This window comes from Aquila chrysaetos, chromosome 21 (genome assembly GCF_900496995.4).
Source record: "Aquila chrysaetos chrysaetos chromosome 21, bAquChr1.4, whole genome shotgun sequence".
Lineage (NCBI taxonomy): Eukaryota > Metazoa > Chordata > Aves > Accipitriformes > Accipitridae > Aquila > Aquila chrysaetos.
Window position 1 is genome coordinate 1,490,818 of NC_044024.1, and position 25,144 is coordinate 1,515,961.

Genomic DNA, 25,144 nt, shown 5'->3' on the forward strand with positions numbered 1-25,144 from the left:
AGGGGGCTGCCCCCTCCCCAACTCGCCACCCCAGCGTTGGAGGGCGCTGCCGGGTCCACGCAGCCAGCCAGAACCGATGCCACGGTGCCAACTGGGATTTCTCTGCCCCCCACACCTATACTGGGCATGCAAGAGAGCCCGTAACTGCAGTCAGCCTGCAGACAGCCCACGCAGCCCCGGGTCCCTTCTCCCCACCGTCCCCAGTGGGCACCAGGAGATGACCACCACGGGCAGGCATTCCCAGCCCGGCAGCCGCCACCATTACTCCCCGTTACCCCCAAAAAACCCTTCTGGCAGGAAAAAGCTCTGCTCCAGGCTGCTCTGTGCACGGCGATGGCAGTTGCCACGGGGTGGGAAACACACGGCGATCCTCGGAGCTGGGGGCAACCACCACGACCTTCCCGCTCTGCCCTGCCAAAGTGCCCTAAGACCCAAACCTAGGTTTCACAAGCAACACCTTCCCTGTTCGTTATCTGCATCCTCCTCTTTGCTCCTTGGGGTTTACCGTCTCGGGGTCCCACAAACACAAGCAACTCAGAAAAACGTGGGTGTTTTCTAGAAAACAGCCCGTCCCAGGAACCGCTGCAGCCGGGGTTTTGAAGCACCGAATGGCGAACCCTCCTCGTGTCCCAGCGATCGGTTTCGGGTTCCCTCTGCCTGCAGCACAGCGACTCTGGGGGTCTGGGAAACACCGCCGAAGGGACGCAGAGCTCATCTCCTCCCCTCTGCCCCCGCAGGGGACGAACGGGGGTCCCGGCAGTACACCCACCGAACCGAGGGCTGACCGCCGCAGGCTGCTGGAGAAGCGGCGGCGGGACCCCCACCAGCGCGCGCTGGGCGATGGCGTGCCGAGGTTCACGGCCACGCTTACTCCTCCGGCGCAGCCGTAAAGCCTCCCACCGCCACCGCTTCATGTCCAAAGCCAGGTGTGGGCGCACGGTTTGCTTCCGCGGCTCCTTCCAGCCCGCGGCTCCGGTTTTTGCTGACGGCATCAACCCCTCCGGAGCAGCTGGGAGCCGCGAGCGGAGCAGCACGCTCCCAACCCGGCTCCCGCAGGCGCAGCCGCACCGGCCCATCTGCCGGCGTACGCCCACGCCGAGCGGGGCGAGGAGCTGGAGGGGCACACGGCAAACCCGGTTGCCGGCCGACACAAAGGTCCCATTTACGGTTGTGGTGTTTGCCGGGGATTTCGGCTCTCTGAAGTGCTACGTCTTCCCGGGAAGCCCTGGAGCAGCCGAGTGCGGCTGGAGGGAAGGGGGATGCCAACACCTGCCAGCACCATGCGCCCAGCCCTGGAATTGCCTGGCTAAATAAATAGATTTTATATATAAAAACACGTGACTCTCCCTGCACTGGGGAGGGAAATGCTAGCCTCCCTGCTGTAACCTCGGACCAAGTCCTTTCACCAAGGGGGAGCAAGCAGGTATGGCCAAGAGCTGGTGGGTCTCCAAGCCAAGGCACGAGGAAATGACCTAACAGTGCTGATAGAGGCTGAATTGGCTATAGTCATAACTTTGTCTTGTTGAAAAACCCTACAAATTTTTGCCACCAAAGGGAGAACCTGGTGTGCTGCTCTGGTCCGCTCCTGCCAGCTGGGGCCAAGGCACAGCGAAGGAACCCGGGGCTTCACCTCCATCCTCCCCACGCACATGGCAAGCAGGGGACAGCCGGGGTGACTGCAGAGGACAGGCTGCTTGCTGCGTGCCCTGCGGAACCCGGACATCCCAGCCCAGGCTTGTTGCTCCAGCGAACAGCAAACGCACCACAACGTGAAAATCACCAGGTTCAAATATGCTTCTGGAAATAGGAATGAAAACGATAGCACTGGGTCTGGTTGGGACGGAGTTCACCTCCTCCTGGCCAGGGTCAGCCCCCCACAAAGACAAACAAAAATGCTGAATTAGCCCCATCCCCTTTAAAGGGCAGCAGCTACGTTCGCAAAGCACAGGTCCAGCAGCACCAGCCGGGTTAAGGGGTAAGAAGGGAGGATACCACGCGCCCGCACTCATCCTCGTGTGCCACAGCACTGCTCCCACACCCAAGCGCTGGTTTGGAACTCTCTAGGGTGCCTTCCTGGGGCAAAGGGAGAGCAACAGGCAAACACTGAAGTATTGCATAGAAAAAGACACTTTAACACAAGTAATGCTTAAGTGAAAACCTAATTTCCCGTTAAAACAGCTTTCTGATGGAAAAATTATAATCAACCCCAATTAGCATCATAATTAAGAGCCACAGCTACATTGCAGGTAACCTCATCAAGGCTGGAAAGCACTTCTTGGTTGCAAGACCACTGCTTGCTTACTCGCTCGCAAGCCCTTTTGCATGAACGCTGCCGAGACGTCCATGCGGAAAAGCCTTGCAAGCTTCCCGTGTCCCTGTCCCGCGCCGGGGAGCATGCGCGGCCTCGCTTCTTGCGCAGCTCAGGAGGACCACGGCGCTAAATAAAGCCTTTGTCTTCAAGTCTATCCACCCCCTTCCAAAAAAAGAGAGCGTCGGTGGAAGAGAAAGGTTATTTGCACAGTCTCTGCGGTAGCCCCAAGCAACTGGTTATAGGTCAGGAAAAAAGTGCCATGTAATTCTCCACCTGATGCTCTGCCAGAGTCATTTGCGGGCCCCGCTGGGAGCTGGAGAGGAGGAAAGCACTTATTGCGTTTTAACAGGGTGTAAATCTCTTCGGTTAGGTAGCAAAACATCTGCGACTGACTGAGAAATCTGTCGTGAAGGGGACGGAGAGGGACGCGCAGGGGGACGGTGCCCCCCCCGCCTCCGCCGAGGCCGATGCCAACGCCGGCTCCTCCTCGCACGCGAGATGCTGCGCGGAGGGATGCGGGGATGCGGAGCCAGCGCTGCTCGCCGAGACTGCAGCTGCAGCAGCCGGCTGAGCTTAGGCTACACCATCACTGCCTGGGTGCCGGGCTGGAGGCGGCTCAGAGAAAAAATCAAAGTTATCGGGGACCGGCGAGGCTGATTCATGTGCAAATCTTCTGCCTGGGAGAGCGTGGGGAGCCAAGGAGGTGCAGGACAGCAGGGAGGGACAGGAGCTCAGGGTGCACTGTGGGACAGCCGGGAGGAAAACCCACTGCAATTACAGGTAAATTTTGCATAAGCATCAGGAATCTGCAGGCAGCAGGGAAGTTTACATTGGTGCAGCTCCTGGCCCCGAGTTGCAAAGAACCCCCACAGCCAGGACAGGAGTCAGCCCAGGCACCGCTTCCACGGGGGGAGCAGCCGCCGCTGCCGTGCGCCCACCGGTGTTGCACCCACGCAGGGACTGGAGCCCGGCCTGGAGCAGGATCGCCCTCGGCTCCCAGCGCTTCATCCCACGCCAGCCGGAGCAGGAGCTCGCCGACACCTCTGCGCAGCCGTGCCCGCGGCTCTCCCGGGAGCGAGCACGGCAGCACCCGCGCTGGCCCAGCAAGAAGCCACCGGCTGCAGAGCCCAGACGTCACCCCGGGGTCCCAGCAGGACCCCGGGACGTGGTCTCAGCCCTCTGCTCCGGGAGGATGCCAGCACACGGACCTAACGGTCTCCAGCAACACCCTGGCTTATAGGATGTGGACTTTTCCAATACATGCTAAAGAAGCTCCCGAGTATCCAGACGAGGACTTTCCCCCTCACCGAGCGAAGGATGGAGGGAAGGCCTCTCTGCCCCCCAAGTTAGGGCCGACCCCCATTGCAGAGGGACCAGCAGCCACCTCCCCCGACCCCACTGCTCCCTACCAGCCCACCGCGGCCGGCTCTCAATTAGCTGTGTTAACACCCGCTCCGCGCTGCCAGGCGGGATCAAAGAGCACAGTCATTACACAGCAGCAGCAGAAAAACCATCACTCCTAGGGCAAAAAAAACTTCAAATAGCAAGTAAAACCAATTCTCCCCAGAAAGGCAAGCTTTTAAAGGTGCCGCACGCAACCTGGGCAGCCCTCCCCAGCACAGCCAGCCTGGTCGAGAAGCGTTCAAAACACAGATCATTAGAAATTGGAGATGGAAAAGGGCTGCACATCACAATTCGTTAATGTCAAACCTGCTTGCACTCTGCACGTCTCATGGCCCAAGCGTGGCATCAATTCTTGGAGTCCCCCCAGCTTGCTCTTGGTCCGACAGCCAGCGCCCACCCCAGCACCCACGGTCGCCCACCCCAGCACCCACGGTCGAACACGCACGCCCCAGGCGATCGCCCAGCATCCCAGGTTGCAGCCGAAGCTACAACACACAGCCTTTCACACCAGGTTGGAGCTGCGGTGGTGCCTGCAAGGCTCCTCCCGGTGCCCCGGCAGCAAGAAAGCACCATAGGTACAGGAGCAGTACGGGATCCCAGGGGAAAAGCCCGGGGAGAGGGTCGCGATGAAGAAGTGGTTATTTAAAAAAAATATGCCAAGGAAGTAGTTGCCTGCACTTATCTACTGTACGCCCTTCCCAGCCACTCCTGTATGCTGGGATTTTTTTCAAGTCTTCGTCAAGCTGAAGGCTTCCTCTGCCTTTCAAGTCTCTTACTGGAAGTTTAGTCCAAAAGGAACCAAGTTTTAATCTCTTCCAGCGTTCCGGAGGAAGCCCTCGGAGGTGACCGTCACTGGAGAGCAGGGTCCATCAGGGTCCGTGCACCTGCAGCTCCAGAGGATTCCCTGGGGTCCCCAAGCCCCGCTGCTGCCGACGTGCCGGGGGGAGCAGGGGCTGGAAGGGGGAGGAAGAGGACGGGGGCAGATGCACGGCCACGGCGTGCACCACAAAACGCCTTTAGCGTTGGCCCTCCGCCACAGCTGCCAAGGGAGCACCTTTTGGGGGGTGCAGGCAGTCACGCTGCTCCAGCAGCGCGGGGGGCTGCAGAGCGGGATCGGGCAGGCGATGCATGGCTGCCAGCTGCATGTCACCTTCCTTGCTGCCATCGCCGCACGTCCTGTCCGCACGTCACCTCGGTTTTTAGGAGCACTGGGGAGTCGAACGTGTTTTATTTTGTACTAACGGGTCGCGCCAACGTTAGAGATTTGCTCTTGGAAATCGCTTCTCCTGGGGAAGAGCATCCTCGGATGCAGGCAGCCTGGTGCCCAGCAGCCAGAGAGTTAAGCGGCACCGGCACCCCTGTTGCAGGCAGGGCCCCCCTCTCCCCGGCCCAGGAGCAGATCAAAGCGCTGGGTATTTACCTCCTGGCTGGGTGCGGGACACTGGCCCTTTCTGATAGGGCTTTTCATCCCTATTAGGGCCGTGAAAGGCTGAGCTATGAGATCAGCTGCCAGGGGCTGTCCGTGGACAGCGCTGAGCCGAAAAGGTCAGGAGGGAGGAGGAGAAGAGAAAAGAGGCAGAGGCTTAAGGGACGGGGCTCAACAAAATCGCATTTACTGTGGTCACGGTCTTCAGACAAGCCTCCAAGACAAGGAACCGCGTGTTGTCTAAGGGCCATTATTTGGGTTTGACATGTCCAGCGCCCGGGCTTTGAAGTTGGGAGTGGGACACCGTTAGAGACCCGTTTGTCTCCGGCGCAAGCCCGCCGGCTCCCACGCAGCATCTCCTGTGGGGAGAGGGTCTCATCCACCCTCTGCCACCAGCTCCCGGCAGGATGGGGATGGAGGAGGAAAGCCGGTCCCCAAAACCAGACGGTTATGCCGCCAGGACGGCTTTGCTTCGCCCAGGCTTTCCGCGTCGCCGCGGGTATGTCGCAAGCTGGTGGGACGAGGACAGCGTCGGCCCATTTGGGTGAAGAATGAGGAAGCCGGTTAATTGGGTTTTTATCAGCAGAAGTTCATAGCGCTCATCACGGCATCAAACGGCACTTTTGCTTTCAACTCACCTTCACCAAACAAGTTGTGGGACGGAAGATGAGGAGCACATGAAAGTGGCCACATTCAAATGCAATCAGCAAAGAAAGCCAGCAAAGAGCTGGCGGGCTGTCAAACCGCCCCGGGGGGGCTGCGCCTGGTCCCCCCCGGCACGGCACCCATCAGAGACGGGCAGCCAGCGCGGCACTTGCCAGGGCAGAAGGAACCGGGGAGGAAATTATTAAATACCAAGGGTTGCAGAAAGGAGTCAAGCGGCTCTGCAGACACTCTCACACATGCTGGCATGGGCTAAAAGGCTTCCCAAACCAATGGCAGCTATTTCGGAAGCTGGAGGAGTACAGACAGAAAAGCAAGTAAGGCAGCGTGTCCCAAAAAAAAGAAGGAAGGATGATTCTGGCAGTTGCCAGTATATAGGTGACCCCCTTCTCCATGCTGAAGCGCAAGCCATAGAAAAATGCTGATGTAGAAAGGCCCAGGGACGAAGCCCACATTGCAGAGGCAGCCATGGTTTACAACAAATAATTCTTGCCAGGTTAAGTCTAATTGCATCTAAAAACAGAAATGCAAGACAAGGGGTTTAAAGAAACACTCAGGGTAATATATCTGGTCTCGCTGAATCCTGCTGCCAAAAAGCGTTAGATTGGATTACGAACATTATTACATCAAAAATGGATTGAAGGGCTTAAAGACTAACAATAAACAGCAGACGTATTAGATTTATGGGGCAAACATCTACCGGGGCCTCACTTTTACTTTAGCATTTTCATCAAACAAGGTCTCCTTGCCTTAAACAGGCTCACAGGAGAGGTGGGACACCGCAGCCGTGCCCAGAGACTTGGCAGAGGGATGGGCAAGAGATCCCACCTGGAGAAACACCGCAGCGCCGGTTGGCCGAGGCGCTGCCCATCACATCTGCAAACAGCTGCCTGGAGAGCATCGAAAGGCAGAGCGAGGCTTCGCTTGGGGGTCTTCGCTCTCCCGCACCCCATCAAACACAAAAAGGGCTGCAGGGACCACCACCACCACCGCGTCCAAGGATGAAGCAAGCACCTAGGCTGAAGAACACGTCACCCGAGGCAGCTCGGCGGCACCGGCAGCACGCAGGGCACTGCTGGGCTGCATCCCGAGCTCCCGCATCTGCATGGCAGGGAGCTGCGCCGGGAGCTCCTCCTCACGCCGCCCCGCTGCCAGGACATCGGGATTAATGCATCTCTATCTAGGCACCTCATTACCGGAGATAGTAAAACTGGAGCAAGTTCAAAGAGTAGCAGCAAACGCAATTAAGAGCTGCAGTGAATTAGGAGGTGAGGTGGAGAGAGCCAAACCTGCACGGCTGGCTAAGCGGTGGGGGGGGGCTGGAGCTGCCCACAAGCATCCCAGGAGCACAGACACCAGGGAGATGGGTAAGGCTACTGGCGTGGGACACCGACAGCCAAGGAAGCAGAGAAAATCATCAGAAATTCGTAAAAAACAAAGCTGAGGAGAAATGCTGGTATGGTCAGGCTCTCAGACCTGGTGCAGATGACCCATGGGCACAAAGCAGGACCCCCACCCCGCCTCTAGGACAGCACCTTCACAAAACAGTCTTCAGTTTCCACCTTCCTACAGCCTTTTGCTCCTGCTAGCCCAAAAAGCAATCGGATGGATTACTTTTAAGTACTTGGACACATTCTTCCCTCCCATTTCAGCCATTCACAAGCAACCAGCTTCTCTACCAGCTCAGCGGGGATGAAGGGAGGAGTAACCACACGCCTGCTAATGAGCCAGAAGCACCTTCTGCCTTGATGAGGACGGTGTGAATGATCCAAACCTCACTGCTGGCCCAGGGAATGGCGGCAGCAGTAGCATCCACACACAGGTCTGCAAGTACAAGCTACCCTGGAGTCCCCCTCGACCTTTCCAGCAGCCTGCCCACAGCTTTGTGCTTGGCCGAGGAACCCCTAAAAGGACTTTCTTTTGGGGCAAAAAGCAAGAATTCGTTCCTGTTGGACCTCACCTTCCTACCTCCCACGCAGCACAGCAGGAGGAACCGCCTGGGAGAGCCACCGCCATGCGCTTCCCTCTGTCTGCCCGCGGCGTACGATGGTTTTGCAGGGAGGGGACAGGACGCTGGGGACAGGAGACTCCCACCCAGACACCAAAGGCAGGCAGGGAGGCAGCCGCAGGAGACCAAGGGCAGAAGAAACCACAGGCTGCCCTGAATCCAAAGCCTGCCGCAGAGCAAAACACCCAATTCCCAACTTCTCCGCCCTCTCAGGGCCCCATCCCGGGGACGGCGCCCCATGTCCTGCTGGAGCCCCACGTCCTCCACCAAGGACCTGCAGGCAGGAGCTGCCGCATCTCATTCTTTATGAAAAGGCTTAGGAAGAAGCATCACCTTCCCCTGCCCAGCCCCGGGAGAAAAGATGCTTTTAACGAAAGCCTGGGGCTGGCGCGGAGGGGCTCGGTGCAAGGCTTTGGAGAGGATGGGGAGAGGTTACGTTCTCTTTCAAAAGCCTTTTTCATTGCTAAGCCGAGGGCTGGGGCCGTGTCCCTCCGTGATAAAAGTGGCCCTAAACAAGGCTTGGCATATCCAAGGCGAGGGCGAGGAGGGGGGAGCAGCCTTGAATGGGGAGGGACCCCAGGAAGCCCCCCGGCTCCGGCGGGGAGGTTTTCCAGCTGCCTGGGGAAGGCGGGGGCCAAGCGGCACACGTCCCGCTGCTGCCTCGCTCCCCTCCGCTTCAGCATCGTTTCCCCCAGCTTAGGGCCGCCGGCAAATGAAAAGGAAGAAAAAAAAACTTTTGTGCGTCAAGGCAAAGCTTGGGGAGAGGGGAGGGGAAAAGGGAAAAAAAAGGAAAAAAAAAAAAAAAAAGACAAAAAAAAAAAAAGACAACACGTGGGTGGTCTGCTCAGGAGACTTTTGACTTTGTTTTTTTGGCTATTTTATTTCTTGGCAGAAAGAGCTCCTGGGGCTGCTCGGCAGAGGGTACGGCCAGATCACAGGAGCATCCTCGGCCCACCCAGGGGCCAAAGTTCAGCTGGCAGCGGCCGCTCGCTCCCAGCACCGAGGGGGCTCGCATCAAAGCGCAGAGGAGTCAAGAGAAATTAAAGTCAGAAACGGTCCGAGGAGGGGGCAGAGGGCACTGTCGGCCCCCCGAGGAGAGAGGGGGGGACCCCGCAGGGATGCTCTGAGCACCCCGCTCACCACATCCCTATTCCAGCCCTATACAGGCTCCAAGATGCTGCAAGAGGAGACTGGGAAATAGAGGATAAATAGGATTTTATGGCAGTCTCTTTAGAGATCCCCCCACCTTGGGATGAAAGCAGGATTCCATTACAAATACAGAGAAAACTTCTAGATAGGGGAGAAGATTCCCACTGCCGGCAGCAGAATCATACCGAAAAAGGGGGCGAAAACGCAACGAGTTTGAAAGCCTTAGCCAAACCTCCAACGGGATGCACAGTCAGGATTTTGCAAGCTGCGCAAAGCCGGCACGGCGCAGCTTGCAAAATCCCGGCTGTGCATCCCATCGGAGGTGCAGCCAGCCGGAGTCAATGGTGACCCAGGTGTGCTGGCAGCGTCGGAGGGGAGCTGGCGCCGGCTCAAAGCCACGGGGGCCCTTGGGGAGCCACGTTTGTACTCGGCAGCGCGCCCTCGGCCGCTTGTGAAAACGCCACCAAAAGCTACGGGCAGTTGATTTAACTTAAGCAAGAGCTTTCGTGTGAAATGCAAAGCAGCTCCTTAAAACTTGTGCAATTCAGAGCCTGGTAAATCCCTCTGCCTGCCCTGCCCGCACCTTCCTGCCGGACTGCGTTGCAATGCGAGGGACCCCACGTTTCTCCTCCCCAGCGCTTCGTTAGGCTCCCAAGCTCCTTCTGGGAAACATTTGTCTTTGGGGGCTATTTGCAGCCCCGGGGTCCCAGGCGACATAGCAGCGGGGCGCGAGGCAGGACCCCGCTTTCAGCCCTCATTAGCTTGACGACCGTGCCGCTGCTTGAACTTGACCCCCGAGCACGGAGGAGCCGCTGACCGAGCGTTTCAAGATGTTTGCCTGACATACAAAAGGCAGACTCATGGCTGTGCATTCAGCCCCTCTCCCCGCTCTTTGCCCACTGCAGGGAAAGCTTGCTGTTGAATTAAGCCTTGCATCAGCTGAGGGACAGCAGAAGGGCTGACCTTTCGGGGTCCCAGAGCCACCGGCCACGGTTACTCGCGGTAAGGGAGACGGGAGCCTGCGCGGGAGCTGTGCCAGGGTTTTTGGCATTCCCAGCCCATCCCCGCGGCGCCTGGGCTGGCAGCCAGGGTCGCCTGCACCCCTGACGGCTGCAAAGCTGGTGACCCCACCTGTGCCCCCCGAGTGACAGCAGGCAGATGGCCCCAAATCCTGACAGCGAGAACGACCGAGCGACGGCAGCTCTCGGCAGAGACCGGCCCCGCCAAACAGTGACTCAGCCCCGCGCAGCCCGCGGTCTCTGCCGGCACCACCGCCACGCCGAGCAGGATGAGCGGGTTGTTGCGCCAGGTCCTCCCCGCCATCGCCCCCTCCTACGGCCACGCGGTGCCGGTGACCAGAAACCCCCGGGAGACCCTTCGTCACCAGCCGGTCCTCAGCCAGGCGTTAGGGAGCACTACACAAAATTTACCACCGAGGAAGCAAGGGTGGGCTCAGGGCTGACCTGCCGGAGCCCGTCCCGGCTGCTTTCCGTGCACCGGGTTTAGTCAAATTATTCTGCAGCAAAACCACAGGCAGCCCCAGCCCCAGGGAGGACTCGCTGGGGAAATCCAGGCTGGCAGCATCACCGTGGCACCGCGCTACGGCAGAGCATCTCCTGCCCCCAGCCGCCTGCAACGTCCTCGGCAGCCCCTCCGAGGGCAAAGATTTCAGCCTAAAAATACGTTGTTTACCGACTGGAAAGCACCAGCTCCCACAGCTCGGCGCTCGCCTCCCACGCAGGTAGCTGACCTCTGCGCCGGGCCGCTGGCCGGCGAGCCCGCGGCAAGCGACGGCGAGGGGAGAGACGAGCCGCGCGGCCGCCGTGCCCTTTGCCGGCTGCTCTGCCGCGGGTTCACGTGCGACGCGCCGAGCCAGGCGGGAGCGGTGAGGTTGAGGAGACGACGGGCAGGGGAAGAGCGAGCTGGCAGGCATTGCCGTGCCCGGCGCTGCCAGACCGCCTGCCGAGGGACGGCCGAGCTCCCCGGAATCCTCGCTCCATCCTGCCAGAGCCGGCACAGGCAGATACATCCCTGTGCAATGGTCCCCTACAGGCACAGGCCACGGGCTCCAAGAAAATTCAGCCCTCTTTCCCTCTCCCCTCCATAAAATCACGTTATACCAAGAAATAAGAGGAACAGGCCGCTACGCAGAAATTCTACAGCCATTTAGACCACAGCAAGCCCTGGGCACCGCCAGCAGCTTCCCGCTGCCAGGGCTGCTCTCGGTGGCAGCACCCAGGTAGGAGGACGAGTGTCTCCTCCGTCACCGTTCCTCCCCATCCTGACTGCCCCACCAGAAGCTTCCCAGCCCCAAGGCAAAGCCCTACGAGAAATGCCCTGCGACACCTCCAGCAAAGACGGCAGCAAAAAATAAGCTCCGGGCGTGATGGTGCTCCAGACACACGCTGCCCCTCCTTGCCAGGGCTGACCCCGGCGGAGGGACATGCTCGTGGTCCTGCTCCCGGCTGCGGGCAGGGCAGGGGACACGGCACAGCAGCCAGATACAGGCCGGTGACCCGCTCGGCCGGTGACACATTCCTCCCCCTTCTCTCATCCAGCGGGGAAATATTTTCCGTACGTGTCAGCTCTTTGCACCGGCCAAGTCGCGAACAAGCGCCTGGTGACACTCTCCAGGCCCCCGCCGCCCCCCCGAGCCGGGGACGGCGGCGAGGAAGAGGAGGGCAACTCACATGTGATGAAGTAATCCTGCTGCCGCTTGAACTCCAGGCCCATGTAGTTGGGGCTGAACTCCTGAAACTTGATGGTGAAGCGGATCTCCTGCTCGGGCCGGTTGCACGTCACCAGCACGTTGGGGTCCATGACGGTGCTGCAGGCATCTGCCTGGTCCTTCTTCACCAGGTACAGCTTGTAGTACTCGTAAGGCTTGGACGGCTCCGCCTTGGGGCAGATAATGTCCAGTTTATCCCCAATCTCCGGGTAGATGACCAGCCCCTTCCCAGTCATGAATCTGGAAGAGAGGAGGGCGAGAGGTTAGCCACGTGCAGGCAAGCGGGGGCCACACCAGCCCGTCCCACCCCCCGCAAAGCCCTGCTTTCACACCGTTTATTTTGTGCTTAAACTCTGCTGCTTTCCCTCTGCAAGATGCTTTTTGACACCAGAATACAGCTCTCCTCTTCCTTCACCGTCACTGCCCGTGCAAGGAGCCAGCGTAGGCTCCCACCAACAAAAAGAGGGGCTCGCTCGGTTCATTCCCGCTCCCCAGCCCTCTTGCCGCGACAAGGCTGAGCACCCTTCCCAGACCCCAGCCTGGCTCCCAAAAGGGAATGGAGCCTTCCCACAAAGGGCTGCGGAGCGGGCGGGCTGGAGACGCCGCGGCTCTGCCCGACGGCCAGGCAAGGAGCTTCCTGCAGGGACAGGCGATAATTAGGCACGGGGAGAAGTCCTGACAATGGGGTGCAGGGAGGGATCCCTTCCACGCCCCGGCTCCCCGAGGAATTCCTGTCCTTAAATGGAAGGGAGGGAAGCATCCTGCAGGACAACTTCTACCAGGCCAGGCTCAACGGCGTGCCCAGGAGCGTGGGAGGACCGGATGGAGAGGAGCGAGGAGGGAGGAAAGCTATTTGGGGCTGGAAGGCAGGGCATTGCGAAGGGAAGGAAGGCAATATGCTGATAATTAGCATTCAGATTTCATTATTGTGGAGCAATACTCTGACTACTTTTTTTTAAGCACGAAGTAGAGGATTAGGGCAACAAGGAGGGAAGCAGCAGATCATCTACTTTGATGTAGGCAACGTAACGCATTCTTGATGGAAGATAAGGTGGGAATGGATGTTCCTGCAAAGTTATCTCTGCTGCGACTCCCTCGCGTAATGTGGGCATGGCAAAAACCGAAGCGTGTGCTTCAGCAGGCTCCACGTCCGCGGCTTTCCCTTCCTGCTCTCGGACACGGCGAGTCCCCGTCCCATCCCACCCCAGCAGTCGGATGAGGGGATGGGACACCTTCTCCCCCCCAGCCAGCTGCACCGGCTGGGGCTGCAGGCAGCGCGGAAGGAAGATCAAACACACAAGACCAACCTGCTCCGTGGCTCTGGTACAAGTCTTAGCAAGAAGCCACGGAGCTGAAACTAGCGCCTGAGCAGCCCAGGCTCCAGGCCTCCGGCTGCAGGAGCCCCAGCAGATCTGCACGCCGACCGGCCGGGCTGGGAGGAGGCAGGCGGAGCCGGAGCCCACGCATACCCCGATGCCCTTGGCAAGGGCTCCGGAGCTCGGTGCCAGCTGTAACAGCGGGAGGGACGGCCAGGACAGACAGACAGACAGACAGACAGACATCAGCTGCACCTCTCTGCCAGGTCGCAGCCCCGGTGCTCGCCCTCGCCCAGCCCCAGAGAGGAGGCAAGGCACAGGGACAGGGGGTACGGTCCCCTTCACCCACGCTGCTCCGAACGCGGGAGCTGAGTTCAGACCGGCTATCTGCCCCATCCTCCCTGCCGAGCCGTGGCACAGCCTCCACCACCCCAGCTCCAGCGGTACCCGGAGAAGCACCGTGGCCACGGCGGGGGACAGTTGGGATCACCCTAACCCCGGCACCACCAGTACAGCGGCCGCACCTTCGCCGTGCAAGCTCGCGGGGAGCAATTCAGTTTTACCAAAGTCATGACTTCTGGAAGAGGCAACAGCCTCGCGAAAGAATAGGGAACCTGTAGGAAACTTAACCCCTGAACGCGCAGGTGGGATGCCGCGCCGCTGGCACGGCAGAGCCCGGCTCCATCCCCGGCGCTGCCGGCAGGTGAGCCGCGCTTCGCCCCAACGTTACCAAGTAGGTCAGCTGGCCCCCGGCCAGCACGCCGCTTCCAAAGCCTTGGGAGCGATAAAGGCTTCCCCCACCCACAGCCGGAGCCCTGACGCAATCCCGGGAGCCGTGCAGCAGGAGATGCAAAGGAGCCCCTGCCCCTCCCTCCCCACCCCGCGCCGCAGACATGCAGCGCAAGTGAACACTTGCACGCTCGCTCACGGGTTCCCACCCCGAGAGGCAGCTGGATCCCACACTCGTTTCTCCACGGTCGGGCTGAGTCAGAGGCTTTCTGGCACAGGACTCGCGAGTGACTCAAATTCCCTCCTCTGGCCCCTGCCAGCTCCCTCCTGCCCGGGAGATGCCAAACAGGAAGCCGCAAACAAGTCGAGCAGATGTCTCGCAACGCCGGAGCAGGAGGAGAAGGCTGCTATCCGTCCCCCATCTCCACGCCAGGAGGACCTATCGCACCTCCTCGGCCAAAACCTGCAAACCGACCGGTCCACGCGACACCGGCCTGCGCTGACGGCACGGCCGCCCGGGATCAGGTCGAGCTGATTTTTAACCATAAAGCGATCAGGGGAGCTGAGAACGTCCCAGCACCACAGCCTGCTGGCACGTCTTCATCCCAGAGACTTCAGAAAGAAGGCCTATGTTTGTTTCAGCTGTTTCAAGGATACAACGACGAGCCCAATTTCTTCTGCGAACGCTCAGTCTCAGCTTCAGAAGCACCCAGCTTCTGCCTGGGAATTGGCCCAGGAACGTTTTCCAGATCTACACGAACATCGAGCACGACAGAGCTACCAGCCAAAGCAGGCAGCACTTTTGGGGGTGCTCCCTCCGACGGCTGCTCCCTGCCAGCCGCATTCCTGCCTGCACGCACGCATTTTAGCCTTTGCCCTCCGAGTTCCCTGATTTTTTCTCCGCCATTTCCCCCTTAGCGTCCTCCCTCTCTTCTCTAAAAGCAGGGCTGTTTCCCAGCCGAGAGGCCGGGCAGCATGAGCGGTGAAGACAAACCCCCGAAGCATACGCCTTCAAAACCCCTCTCAGGGCTCTTTGAGCTCTTAACCACACATCGAGACTTTTTGCCCCCCAAAATTTTGCTTTGTAGCAGGCAATGGCTTGAGGGCCATGCTAGGGAAGACTGACAACGGTTCCCATCATGCAAGAGGCCAGGTCTCCAGGAAATTCTCCTTTAAAAAACAGAAGGTGAAAAGCAACATTTATCACAGGAACAGCAGAGAAAAAAGTGTCCAAAAATTGTCACAAGTTGCCCGTACGCAGTATTACAGCAAGTTCTGGGTATGAGAAATTTTACTTCAGAAGGACCGTTGAAGGCAAAAAAGAATTACACTCTTGACTTGTCTTTACAAGGACACATCTTCAAATTTATCTTAACTGGGAAGAATGAACAGATCTCCTTTTAAATTAATAGAGAAATTCATTGTGCCCTCAGAGCACATGCTGTATCCTCCATACCTTACAGTTTCATTTCCCCGTTTTAAGGTGGGGAGGGAAAAAAAGAAAAAATTAAAATTCAACTCAACCTTAACGCTGGAACTAAGATTGACACCTGCATAATAACATGCTCTGGGACACGGCCCCAGACACGCACTCTATTAGACAACTTGAATTTGGGTCCAGCAGAGCAGCAGGGCACCGAGAGGGAAGACAGCTGCTGCTCAGAGCCGTAACCTCCCAAAAGCCCAATTTCTGACCCCGTTCCTGGGACATGAGCGGACCCCTGCCCACGATCTGCCCCGGCGAGCCCAGGCTCAGCACGCCCCGTGCAACAGGAGGGGGACGACGGACCCACAACCAGTGCCCCACTGGCGAGCACCCGGTGCTTTTGGGGCAAATCCTGCACAGCACATGGAAGCCCGTGAGCCCATACCCGGCACCCAGTGGGGTCCCCCCACGCATGCACCTTCCCCCCCGACCACCCTCCTCCACCTCTCCCACCACTTGGGAGGAGGATGGCGGCTCAGCTCACAGATAACATCTCAGCATCCTTTCTCCTGATGCCAAAGGTGGTGGGAAAGACTAACTACAGCCATTAAAGCTTAAAAAAAAAAATTTTTTTTTTGCAGGTGCTGCAAACTGCACCCAGCTGAGCAGAGCCTGCCGGGGGGGAGCGCTGGCCTCCACTCCCATTATCGGCAGCTTCATCACCTACAGCCCCTCAAGCTGATTTTTGGGCGGTGGCACCTGCGGCTGCCCACCCGCAGAGCCGTGCCGGCTGCCGAGGAGCATCCCGGGCAGGCGTCCCCGCCGCCGCACCCCCGGCCCCCGGCTCCCGGCCCCCACAGCCCCCAGCTCCCGGCCCCGCAGGTTCCTTGGGACCGATCAGGTGGCGGCGTCCAATTTCCTCATTGTTTCGGGAGGTGTTTTCTGATGGGAAAGGTGAAAAGGGTATTTGTGAGCCTTGTAAACCGATTCCTCCGAGTTGGGTAAACAAGGGGAGCTCTGTTGGCAGCGGGATGCCGGGATGCCGGAGCAGAGAGATGGGATTAAAGAGCAGCCTCTCCCCTGCCCCGAGTTGGGGGGCCACTGACGGGGACCCCCAACCCCCGGCGGACCAGGCAGCCCCCCCTCTCACCAGCAGGGAAGCTTAGTCTCCCCTCAGGGGTCCAAAAACCTCCAGTGGGACCTGATGGAGTGACCTGGGGGCTACCAGTGGGACCTGCTGGAAGGGCCACGGACTCGCCCGGCGCCCAGTGTCAGACTCGGCCGCCCTGGCATGACGGAGGCGGTTTGCGGGGAGAGGAGGAGGAATGGGGCAATAAGAGATGCTAATCCCTTGAAATACACAGGAGGGCTGCCCAGGGTCCAGGGAAGGATCACAGCCCTCGTGTCCCCAGGCTGTGCCCAGGCAGGAGCTCAAGCCACACCACGGCACCGGCGCGTTCCCCGGGCGAGCGCAGACCAGCCCCGCGGTGCCGGCTGCTCCTTCGGTTCAACCCCGACACGGCCGGGCACAGACCCACGCCACGGCTGCGCGCACCGGGGACGACCGGGATCCCCGGTGCAACCGCACGCAGAGAGACGCCGTCCTTCCAACCGGCAGCCGAAAAGCTCGCACCTCGGCTTCAAGGAGGAGCAGCCGCGTTGGAGGGTGGCGGGGCTCCCGGCAAACCGCCTGCCAAATCACAAGCCCACGGCTTCCCCAGCTGGCCCACAGGGCACCAGCCACGCCAAGGAGCTCCGGCAGCACCGCGGTTCCTGAAACCGGCAGACCCCGCTGGGCATCGCGCAGGGATGACCTGCTCCATCCCACCGCTGCTACAGGCTCGAGGAGCCCAGGAACACAGGGGTAAGAAGGAAAACCATGCAAGTTTGGTCGGAGCAAGCTCAGGACTCGTGTTGGGCACGGTACCTCCCTCCTCCACACACACACACATACCATGCAGGCTCCTCTTCTCCACATGGGCATGCACGGGCTAGCAGACTGGGTCATGGTTAAACGTGGACAAGCTAACACGTTCACAGCAATAGCTGCAAACACAAGTGTCCTGCAGATAAGGTATCCGGCACCTTTACAAACATGCTAGCAGTCCTTCAGCTCTTCCTTAGGGAGAACATGACCAGTAAATTGCTTGAAAATACAATTTTTTAAAAGAATGGGTTGACACACTTCCAACAACCCCTCTCTCCACGAGCCCAGGCACTCCTTGCACCACGTGAACTACAAAACCTTTGGGGCAGCATTGCCTTTCCCCATGTCCAAGAAACATGATGCACCTCACCTTATTTCATGCTTTGCAGAAAACAGAACAACATTTAACAACAATATCCTCCTTGGAGAAGATGCTCTAAAGCATTAATGCTGACACACATACAAGATGACATATGCTAAATGCTGTTTTCTTCAAAGAAATCCAAAAATAACTGTATCTTACAAGCAGGACATCTACTTCTGGCAGTGAAGGCTGCAGGAAGGCTGCCGATGCCCGGCAGAGCGAGAGGAGGGCAGCGATAACTGAGGTGCATATGGCATTTTCTAGTATGCAGGAGCTGTGTGTCTTCCTGGTGCCTGGGCAGCTGAAGGCCACGTTGGCTCAGCTCTCCGTACCAACAGAGCACATGGGTCGTCCCAGCAGGACCACGGCTCCCACGAGCCACCGCAGCTCACACCAGCTGGGAACCACCCCAGAAAAGGGATGGGAAACGGCCAGCAGCTCCGCAAGGTAAAGAGAACCAGTGAAAAAAAGCCAAAACTCCATGTGCAAACTGGGTGTGTTCTCCTGGAAAACACTTCTGAAACCTGCAAGAGCTTCACCAATGCCCAACGGCACATAAAATTAAACACCTGCCTCTCTCCGCCTCATTCTTACTCGCTTTTCTAGGACACAGCACCACCGTTTCACAGCAGCTGCCCAGGTTCAGGGGACTCTCTCTGCCCAGGACATTTGGCCACCACCTAGAAGAAATCAGTCCTGCCCCTGGAAGAGTTCTCCAGACCCCCCATTGCCACAGAGCCAGGTCACGCTCCAGCCATCGGAGGGGTCCCTCCAGAGCTCACACTCCGGCCGTCGCTCCAAAGCTCCTCCGGTGACGCCCAGCCACCTCTGCGTTTGCCAAAACCCGTATTTTCACCAAGCAAGAGACATCAAGGGGTTGGTACCAAATACTGGGACCTTACTTGGGCCGTGTCTTCACAGCACCATGGCTGAAGTCAAACAGCATCGTCGGACAGGGACAACCACACGGTCCCCTGCGAGCTTGAACCGAGAGCATCAGATATCCCGTTTCATGGGGACGGTTTTCTCGGCGATACCCCAGGCAGGGCTGGGCTGTCCGCAGACACTGGCACATCAGCTGGGGTCCCCAGCCAGCCCTGTGGGACACCACAACCCACCACCCAACTCACTTCACCTCTCAAGAGCCAAGGACAATTAAAACGGAGGAATTGCATACTTAACCCAATGGCCCACCTCATCCCAGTACAACAACAACATCCACAGCCCTTTCCCGGAGCAGTCCCAGCACCCGAAGGCACAGGACCCTTTCTCCTTTTTGATTCTCCTTAAATTCTTGGGAACAAAGATATCCCATGGAAGGAAGTTAATTACAACTTGAATAAAAAGGTTCCCCGCTCTCCTCTGCCTCCCATCTGTATCTGTCGCCTTCTCGCTTGTTCAGTCGAATTATTCGTTACTGCAAGAGAGGGTAAATAGGAGCACACGAATCCCCACACTTTTAGATCCCACTTCTTTTATGTGCTCTTCTATTATTAAGTCTCCTCTAAAAAGAGCCTTCAATCTTTCCCCCCCCCCCCCCCCCCGCTAATCTATGCATAATTATTTTCATTGCCCTTCTGCAGACCTCTTCTATTTCTGCTGCATCCTTTCGGAGCCGAGGTGGTCAGCACAGAACCCAGCAATTCCAGGTAACTCTTTCCGAAAACAGCCTCGTACCTCCTTCACTCCCTCGACCTCCGCTGCTCAAAGAGATACTTTTCAGCTATTCACAAAGGCACCTTCCAGCCCCCCCAGCATCTCGCCATCCCCGGGCAGGGGGAACTGCCTCCGCTGAGCCCCCGCGGCCGCCCCACGGGGCCGTCCCGTCCCATTCCCCTTCCAGATGCACTCTAAGGCCCTTTTTCCACATCTCGGGTTTAATGAGGCCCATTCAACCCTCCCAAAGACAAAAGGCCCTTCTCGTTTCCAAACGGATTTACACGACGCATCAGTGAGGCATAAACGGGTCGCCATGGCAACCCGCACCCTGACCCCCCCCCCCCCCCCAGCACGAGGATGCCATTTTCTAACTCCCCAAAACCCCTTTGTTGCTTTAATGTCAGCTGTAAGGCTCATCACAGGCTGGTAAAAACACCCACCCACCCAAAAGTGACCCCCCCGGGTGCCAGGGATGCCATTTTTTGAGATGAAGTTAAAAGATGCTCAAGCCCCGGTAAACTCTGCACCGTGACCGACTCCAGGTCACGGTCAAGCTGGGGTTCAAATTAAGCGGAAGGCAAGGAAACACCAGCTGCAGGGGGAAAATGAAACCAAAACACCCCTCTCTGCCCAGAAAGAGGTGTGATGCTCAAGACAGTGCAGGCAAGCCCATGCTCAGGTGCCAGCCCCAGCCCTGACTCAGCTCCCAGCATCTCTCCATAGGGAAGCCGGTGGCTTTGGTGATGCCAGGAGGCCACTCCAACGCCTCACACAGAGGTTTAGTAACCATGAGCCTCACATTCAACGCTTCGTACCATAACTCTCCCTAACCAGTTTCAATCACTGAAGGCCGAGCGAGCATCTTGTTTACCCAGCGCAGAGCTCCCTGCTCCAGCTGGGAAGCAGGATAGATCCCATCATGCCTCTTCGAGCTTTGTTCAGAAGTTGCCCAGTTGCTGCTGTAACTCTGAAGACCAAGCCCTTACAAAATGTAAAGGGGGATGGCCCAGTTGTACCTGATTAGCAAATGGAGAAAGACCAGAGAGAACCTATTTTACCGTGAAAACACACACAACTGCAGTGTCTTTCCGCAACGGGAAGCCAAGAGGAGAACCCAAGTTCCCGCTGCAAACCTGCAGCTTGGAAAAGGGTCTGATCTCCCCTCCTCCAGCTCAGACCCCTCTCCTAGGGAAAAAGAAATCCAGAGCAACACTGGGCAAGGGCTGACTCAAAACTCCACCCGCTACCACCACCCAGCACGTTTCCACTAGCGGAGGTGCTCTTCAGCCAAAAAAGCCACCCACGAAGCAACAATGCAGTCCCTCCAAACAGATTTTGCTTTTACTGTCCCTGCACCAGATGCCGCGGCAGGAAAAGTCCAGATGAGGAACAACTAGCAGAGGTCACCAGGCAAAAACGACAATCCCCACAGGTCTGACTCTGCCCTCTGCGCCGGCTTTGCTGCCGCCAAGCTCAGGAGTCTGCTCTTCTCCCAAGGGCTTCTGGACCAGGCGGTTCCAGCAGCGGTTCCAGCGAGGTTATTGCCAACCAAGAAGAAAACCAAGCAGAAGAGGGCTCCAGCCATCAAGGATGCTGCAGAAAACGGGTCAGCAGCCAGACTTCGGGAAAGCAGGCGCGGGTGCCGCAGGGTGCCGTCCACACCTCGGTGCCCGTCGCCGGCAGCTGCCACCGCAGCCGGCGACATCCCCGGTCCCACGGCCACCGGCAGCCAGGGCCAGCCCTGGTGACTCAGAGCCCGCGGCAGGGCTGCGGGAAGGGCTTTCTCCTCGAGCCATCCACGAAATTAGAGAGTGGCGAAGGTACGCGCCGCCGGAGAGCACCCGAGCCCCGGACTCCCCACCAGCCCCAAGGAGGACGGGCGATGGGAGACCCGCGGTGCCGGCTGACCACGGGTGGACGCCAACGCACCCAACGGGGCAGGGAGCCCGGGGAGAAAGCTCTGCCGTCCCCTCCCGCGGCAGGGACCGGCAGGTTCACGTTTCCAGCTGCCTCTCCTCCTGCCCCATCCCAACCACAGCCCGTCAGCCGCCCACAAACACCCAGCAGAGGTTGGGTGGCTTCGGGCTTCGTCCCGCAGAGGCGAGAGAACGCACCAGCGATAGCAGAGCCGCTGCAGAAACCACCGGCGCAGGGTCCTGCCGTGCCGGGGCTTGCCGGAGGGGGGGTCCTGAGCCAGCCTTCGAGCCGCTGGGTGCCCCCTGCTCGCTGTCGATACAGCCCCTCCCTCGGGATGGGGATCTCGGGGCTTTAATTACCTCCGCAGCATCCTGCCTGGATGCTCGCTGCCTCCCCTGTGGCTGGAGAAAACACGCGTGGGCGGTGGGGGATGAGCTGGGACCCCCAGCCCGCCGCCACGCCGGGGCCGAGACCTGCCAAAGGCGGGTGGCAGCACCCACCAAAAGGCGGACGTTTTCCTTTGTCCCCTCGTGGGCTCGGCCAGGATGCCTCCTGATGGTCATCCACCACTTAAGGGGTCGGCTGCTGAGCACCCCAACGCCCCGAGGAAGAGGAGGAAGGCTCACAGCCCTTGCAGAAGCCAGGCGCTGATGGGAGCAGCCACGTGCCCTTCCATCTTCCCACCTCCGTGCAGCACCCCGTGCGTTCAGATGTTGCACTCAAACCATGCAAGCAAATGATATTAATCCAAACCCTGCGGGGGGGGGGGGGGGGGGGCAGGGGGGGTTAAAAAAAAAAAAAAAAAAAAAAAAAAAAAAAAAAGCTGGTAATTGAGGGAGTTTGGAGGAGATTTAATTGGGGCCAGAGCACTGGCGCAGGCTGCTGCTGCCACCTGCAGCGCTCTCCGCAGCCGGTGGCGTGCGGCTCCGGGGACCCCGGGCTCCCGCCAGCGCCGGCATGGGGTGCAGACGCCATTTGGGCAGAATAAGGAGCACTGGGGGTCCCCCGGGCTCGCCCCCCCGCCCCACACGCACTCCCGCAAACTCATTATTTTTCAGCACAATAAGCAACTCCACCGGCGATGGAACCAAGGGCTTGGCCAAGAAAATAAAGAGGAAAAAAGCCATATTTTCTCCCTCAAGTAATATCGTCCCGCACCTCCCCTCGGAGAAATAAAGACGAGCCGAGTTATCTAATTAATGCTGGCAAGAAGCGGGGAGGCCGGGGGCCGGGGGGGGGCTGCCGGCGGCCCACAAAGGCGGCGTGGGGAGCGGTCTCCCCGCCGCCGCCGCCGGCATCTCCCGTCAATGGGGCCCCACGCTGGGAGTGAGGTAAGAGGGGATTCAAAGGGGGGTTTGTCAGGGGTTTTGTTTTTGAAAACGGGGGAGGGGAAGGGGACAGGGCTTGACAAGAGCTGACAGACAACTGAACAAAACCATAAGGGCCATGAATGGCAACGCGGCTCTTTAATTGGCGTAGGAATGGAGAGAGAAGTGAGACAATGAGGCGCGGGCAGCGGCGGCGAGGGCCGAGGCGTGGGCAGCGAGCGCTCACCTTCTGCTCCGCCCCGGCTGCCCGTCCAGAGGTTGGCAGCTGGATGCCGCAGCCGCACCACCATCCCCCCCCCCCCCCCCCCCCCCCCCCCGCAAAAAAAACCCCAACCAAAACCCCAAGGAAGCAGGAAAGCAGTACGGAGCAGAGGCCGGCACCCCAGCAGGCATTGCAAAAGCCAGACGGCACCAGAAGCGGCACGAACCCAAACCCCAAGCGCTGGATGCTGCAGATATTAAATGATCCAACGGAAGCGGATCAGGTTCCCCGCTCGGCCCCGTGTGTTTTTCGGCTTTGCTTCGGTTTGGACGCTCGTGCCCTGGCTGCAGCCCCGCTCATCCGGAGGACGGGGGGCCGGGAGGGGGAGAGACGAAGAGGCAGGTTAAAAGGGAACAAGGTTGGATCAGCGGGGTTCCCACTCCTTCCCTGACCCCTCCAAAATAAGACGGAGGAGATTTTGTCTCCCGGTTCCAAAGCAAAGAATTACTTTGGCAGGGGACGCGGCAGCGGCTGGGCGCCCACTTGGAAGGGAAAGCGGGAGCGGCAGGAATATGCCCAGGGAACCCAAGACCAAGACCTCCCCGCCAAGCCCCGCTAATTGTCATGCAGATTAATCCCCAGCCGGGACAGAAAGGAGGCAAACTGCAGCCCTCCACAACGCGGGGTTGGGGGTGCAGGGGAAGGTGGGGGGGGGGGGGGCTCAGCCCACCAGACCTGACACCAACTCCGGTGTTTTCCAAAGACCCCCCCCGCTTCCCACCTCTCACTTTTCCAGCTCGGTTGGAAAAATGAAGAACTGAAAGCAAACAGCCAAGAGATGAAGTTACAGCCTGCGGTTAGTCCTTGGGTGAGAGGAAGCCCCTTCCTCCCCGCACCCCGGTACGTGACACCCCGGCTAACCCTGCACCCCACAAAACCAGTTTGCAGCTGGGAGCCCCAAAGCAGCCACCTCCCCGCGCCTGGGTCCCCGCGGGACCGCGGCTGGGCGCGCTCCCGCACCCGGCCGACAACAAGTGCCGCAAGTCGCTGCTGCTGCTGCTGCCTCCCCAGGGGTACACGAGGGGTCCCCAAACTTCTCGGCTCCCCGCTTCACGCTACGCCAGCCGCGCACGGCCACGTGGCCGCCTCCGAGGCGAGGGAGAGGAGGCAAGTAGCCTCACCTGTTTTTCTGAAGACTTCCACAAAAATAAAACCCACGGCTGCCCTGGGGAGCAGCAGGGACCTCCTGGCCTCAGCCAAGTCACCGCGAAGCCCCTTCCCCCGGCACCCGGGACCCCCCCACGATGTGCCAGGGCTCACATCTCCATCCCCGGAGATCCCACCGAGGGCTGGGTGGCAGCCCCCATGCACCGACCCCGCTCGTGAGCGGATCCCCGGGAGGGCTGGGGCTTAGGTTCGCCCCGGGGAAGCGATGCTGTGGTTTGAAGGATTAATCCCAACATTAGGAATTGGGCAGGGAGAGGAGAAAACCCTGCGGATGGTTACCCACAGCCCAGCTGCGGGATGCCCTGCCCTGCACCAAACAGGTCTCCCGGGTTTCGCCAGCCGCGCCGGTGGCGGCTGCCAGCCCCTTCGTCCCCGGGGAGCAGCGTCACCCCTCGCCACGCCGCCGTGACTCACTGCCGGGCCCTTTGATCTCCCAGATGTGGCCAAACGAGTTCTGTCATTCTGGCTCGGTCTGGAAGTGCCATCTTCCCAGGCAGCTGCAAATCACCAGTCCCTCAGCCCTCGTGTCATTACCGGGAACTCGCCCGCCTTGTAACTTATTAAGACCTTCTTAACCACCCCATTATAACGAAGTGCCTGCGTACAACAACCCCAACAGCTGTCCACTACAGCCATGCAACCACTGCCCCAGTAACCAGGTCACGCAGTATTCCTCACCTCTGAGTCAGCCCTATCGCCGCGGCTCTTGGCTGTACAGGACCTTCAGCCCCACACCACGGGGGTGGATGGGTCTGGTTTAGGTCTGGGAGAAAAAGCTAAAGGTGAGTCATAGGACCTCAAAAGATTATTTCCCCCCACACGCACACACTCTCTTCCTTCTGCACACAACTGTGAGCGATCACCAAAGCCTGGTGAGCAAGCTCCGCAAGAAAGCGTGAATCCAGCCTCTGCCTCAAGCCATGCTCCTGGATGTGACTCCGCCGGGGAGAAAACTGCCCCTTTCTCCCCAAAACCTCTTCCTAGGGCTGCCCACATTCCCTCTTCACCGAAAGGTCCCGTTCAGGCGCAAAAGGCCCAGATTTCTACATGTCTACAGGCTGCGGCAAAAAGAAAGACCCTCCTAAAGGCTCCACCACTGGAAGGGGCTGGGACACCCTGTGCTCCCCTGTGCCTGCCCCTTCACTGCTCCCAGTTTACCCAGTTCGGGGCTGGTCGGCACAGCGGCAGCTGAGAGAGGGGCCGAGAGAGAGGCCAGCACAACACAAGAGTGTCAGGTTTAAACCTCTCCTTCTGCTAAAAGAGATCTGGCTCATGCTTGCTTTTATTTTTAGGCCAGATACACGTACAGCTGAACTTTAATAAAATGTACAACCTCCTGCTGGGAACAGGAGGAGGAGAG

At 59.1% G+C, this 25,144-nt stretch overlaps 1 protein-coding gene across 1 annotated transcript in view; it reads right to left on the minus strand.

Moving 5' to 3' along the window:
* Window positions 1-25,144, minus strand: part of EFNB1 (ephrin B1) — a 56,710-nt gene that overhangs the window by 12,856 nt on the left and 18,710 nt on the right. Inside the window, exon 2 of the mRNA XM_029997042.2 lies at window positions 11,652-11,929. Coding sequence (XP_029852902.1) covers window positions 11,652-11,929 — 278 coding nt within the window. The remainder of the gene's footprint in view (window positions 1-11,651; window positions 11,930-25,144) is intronic.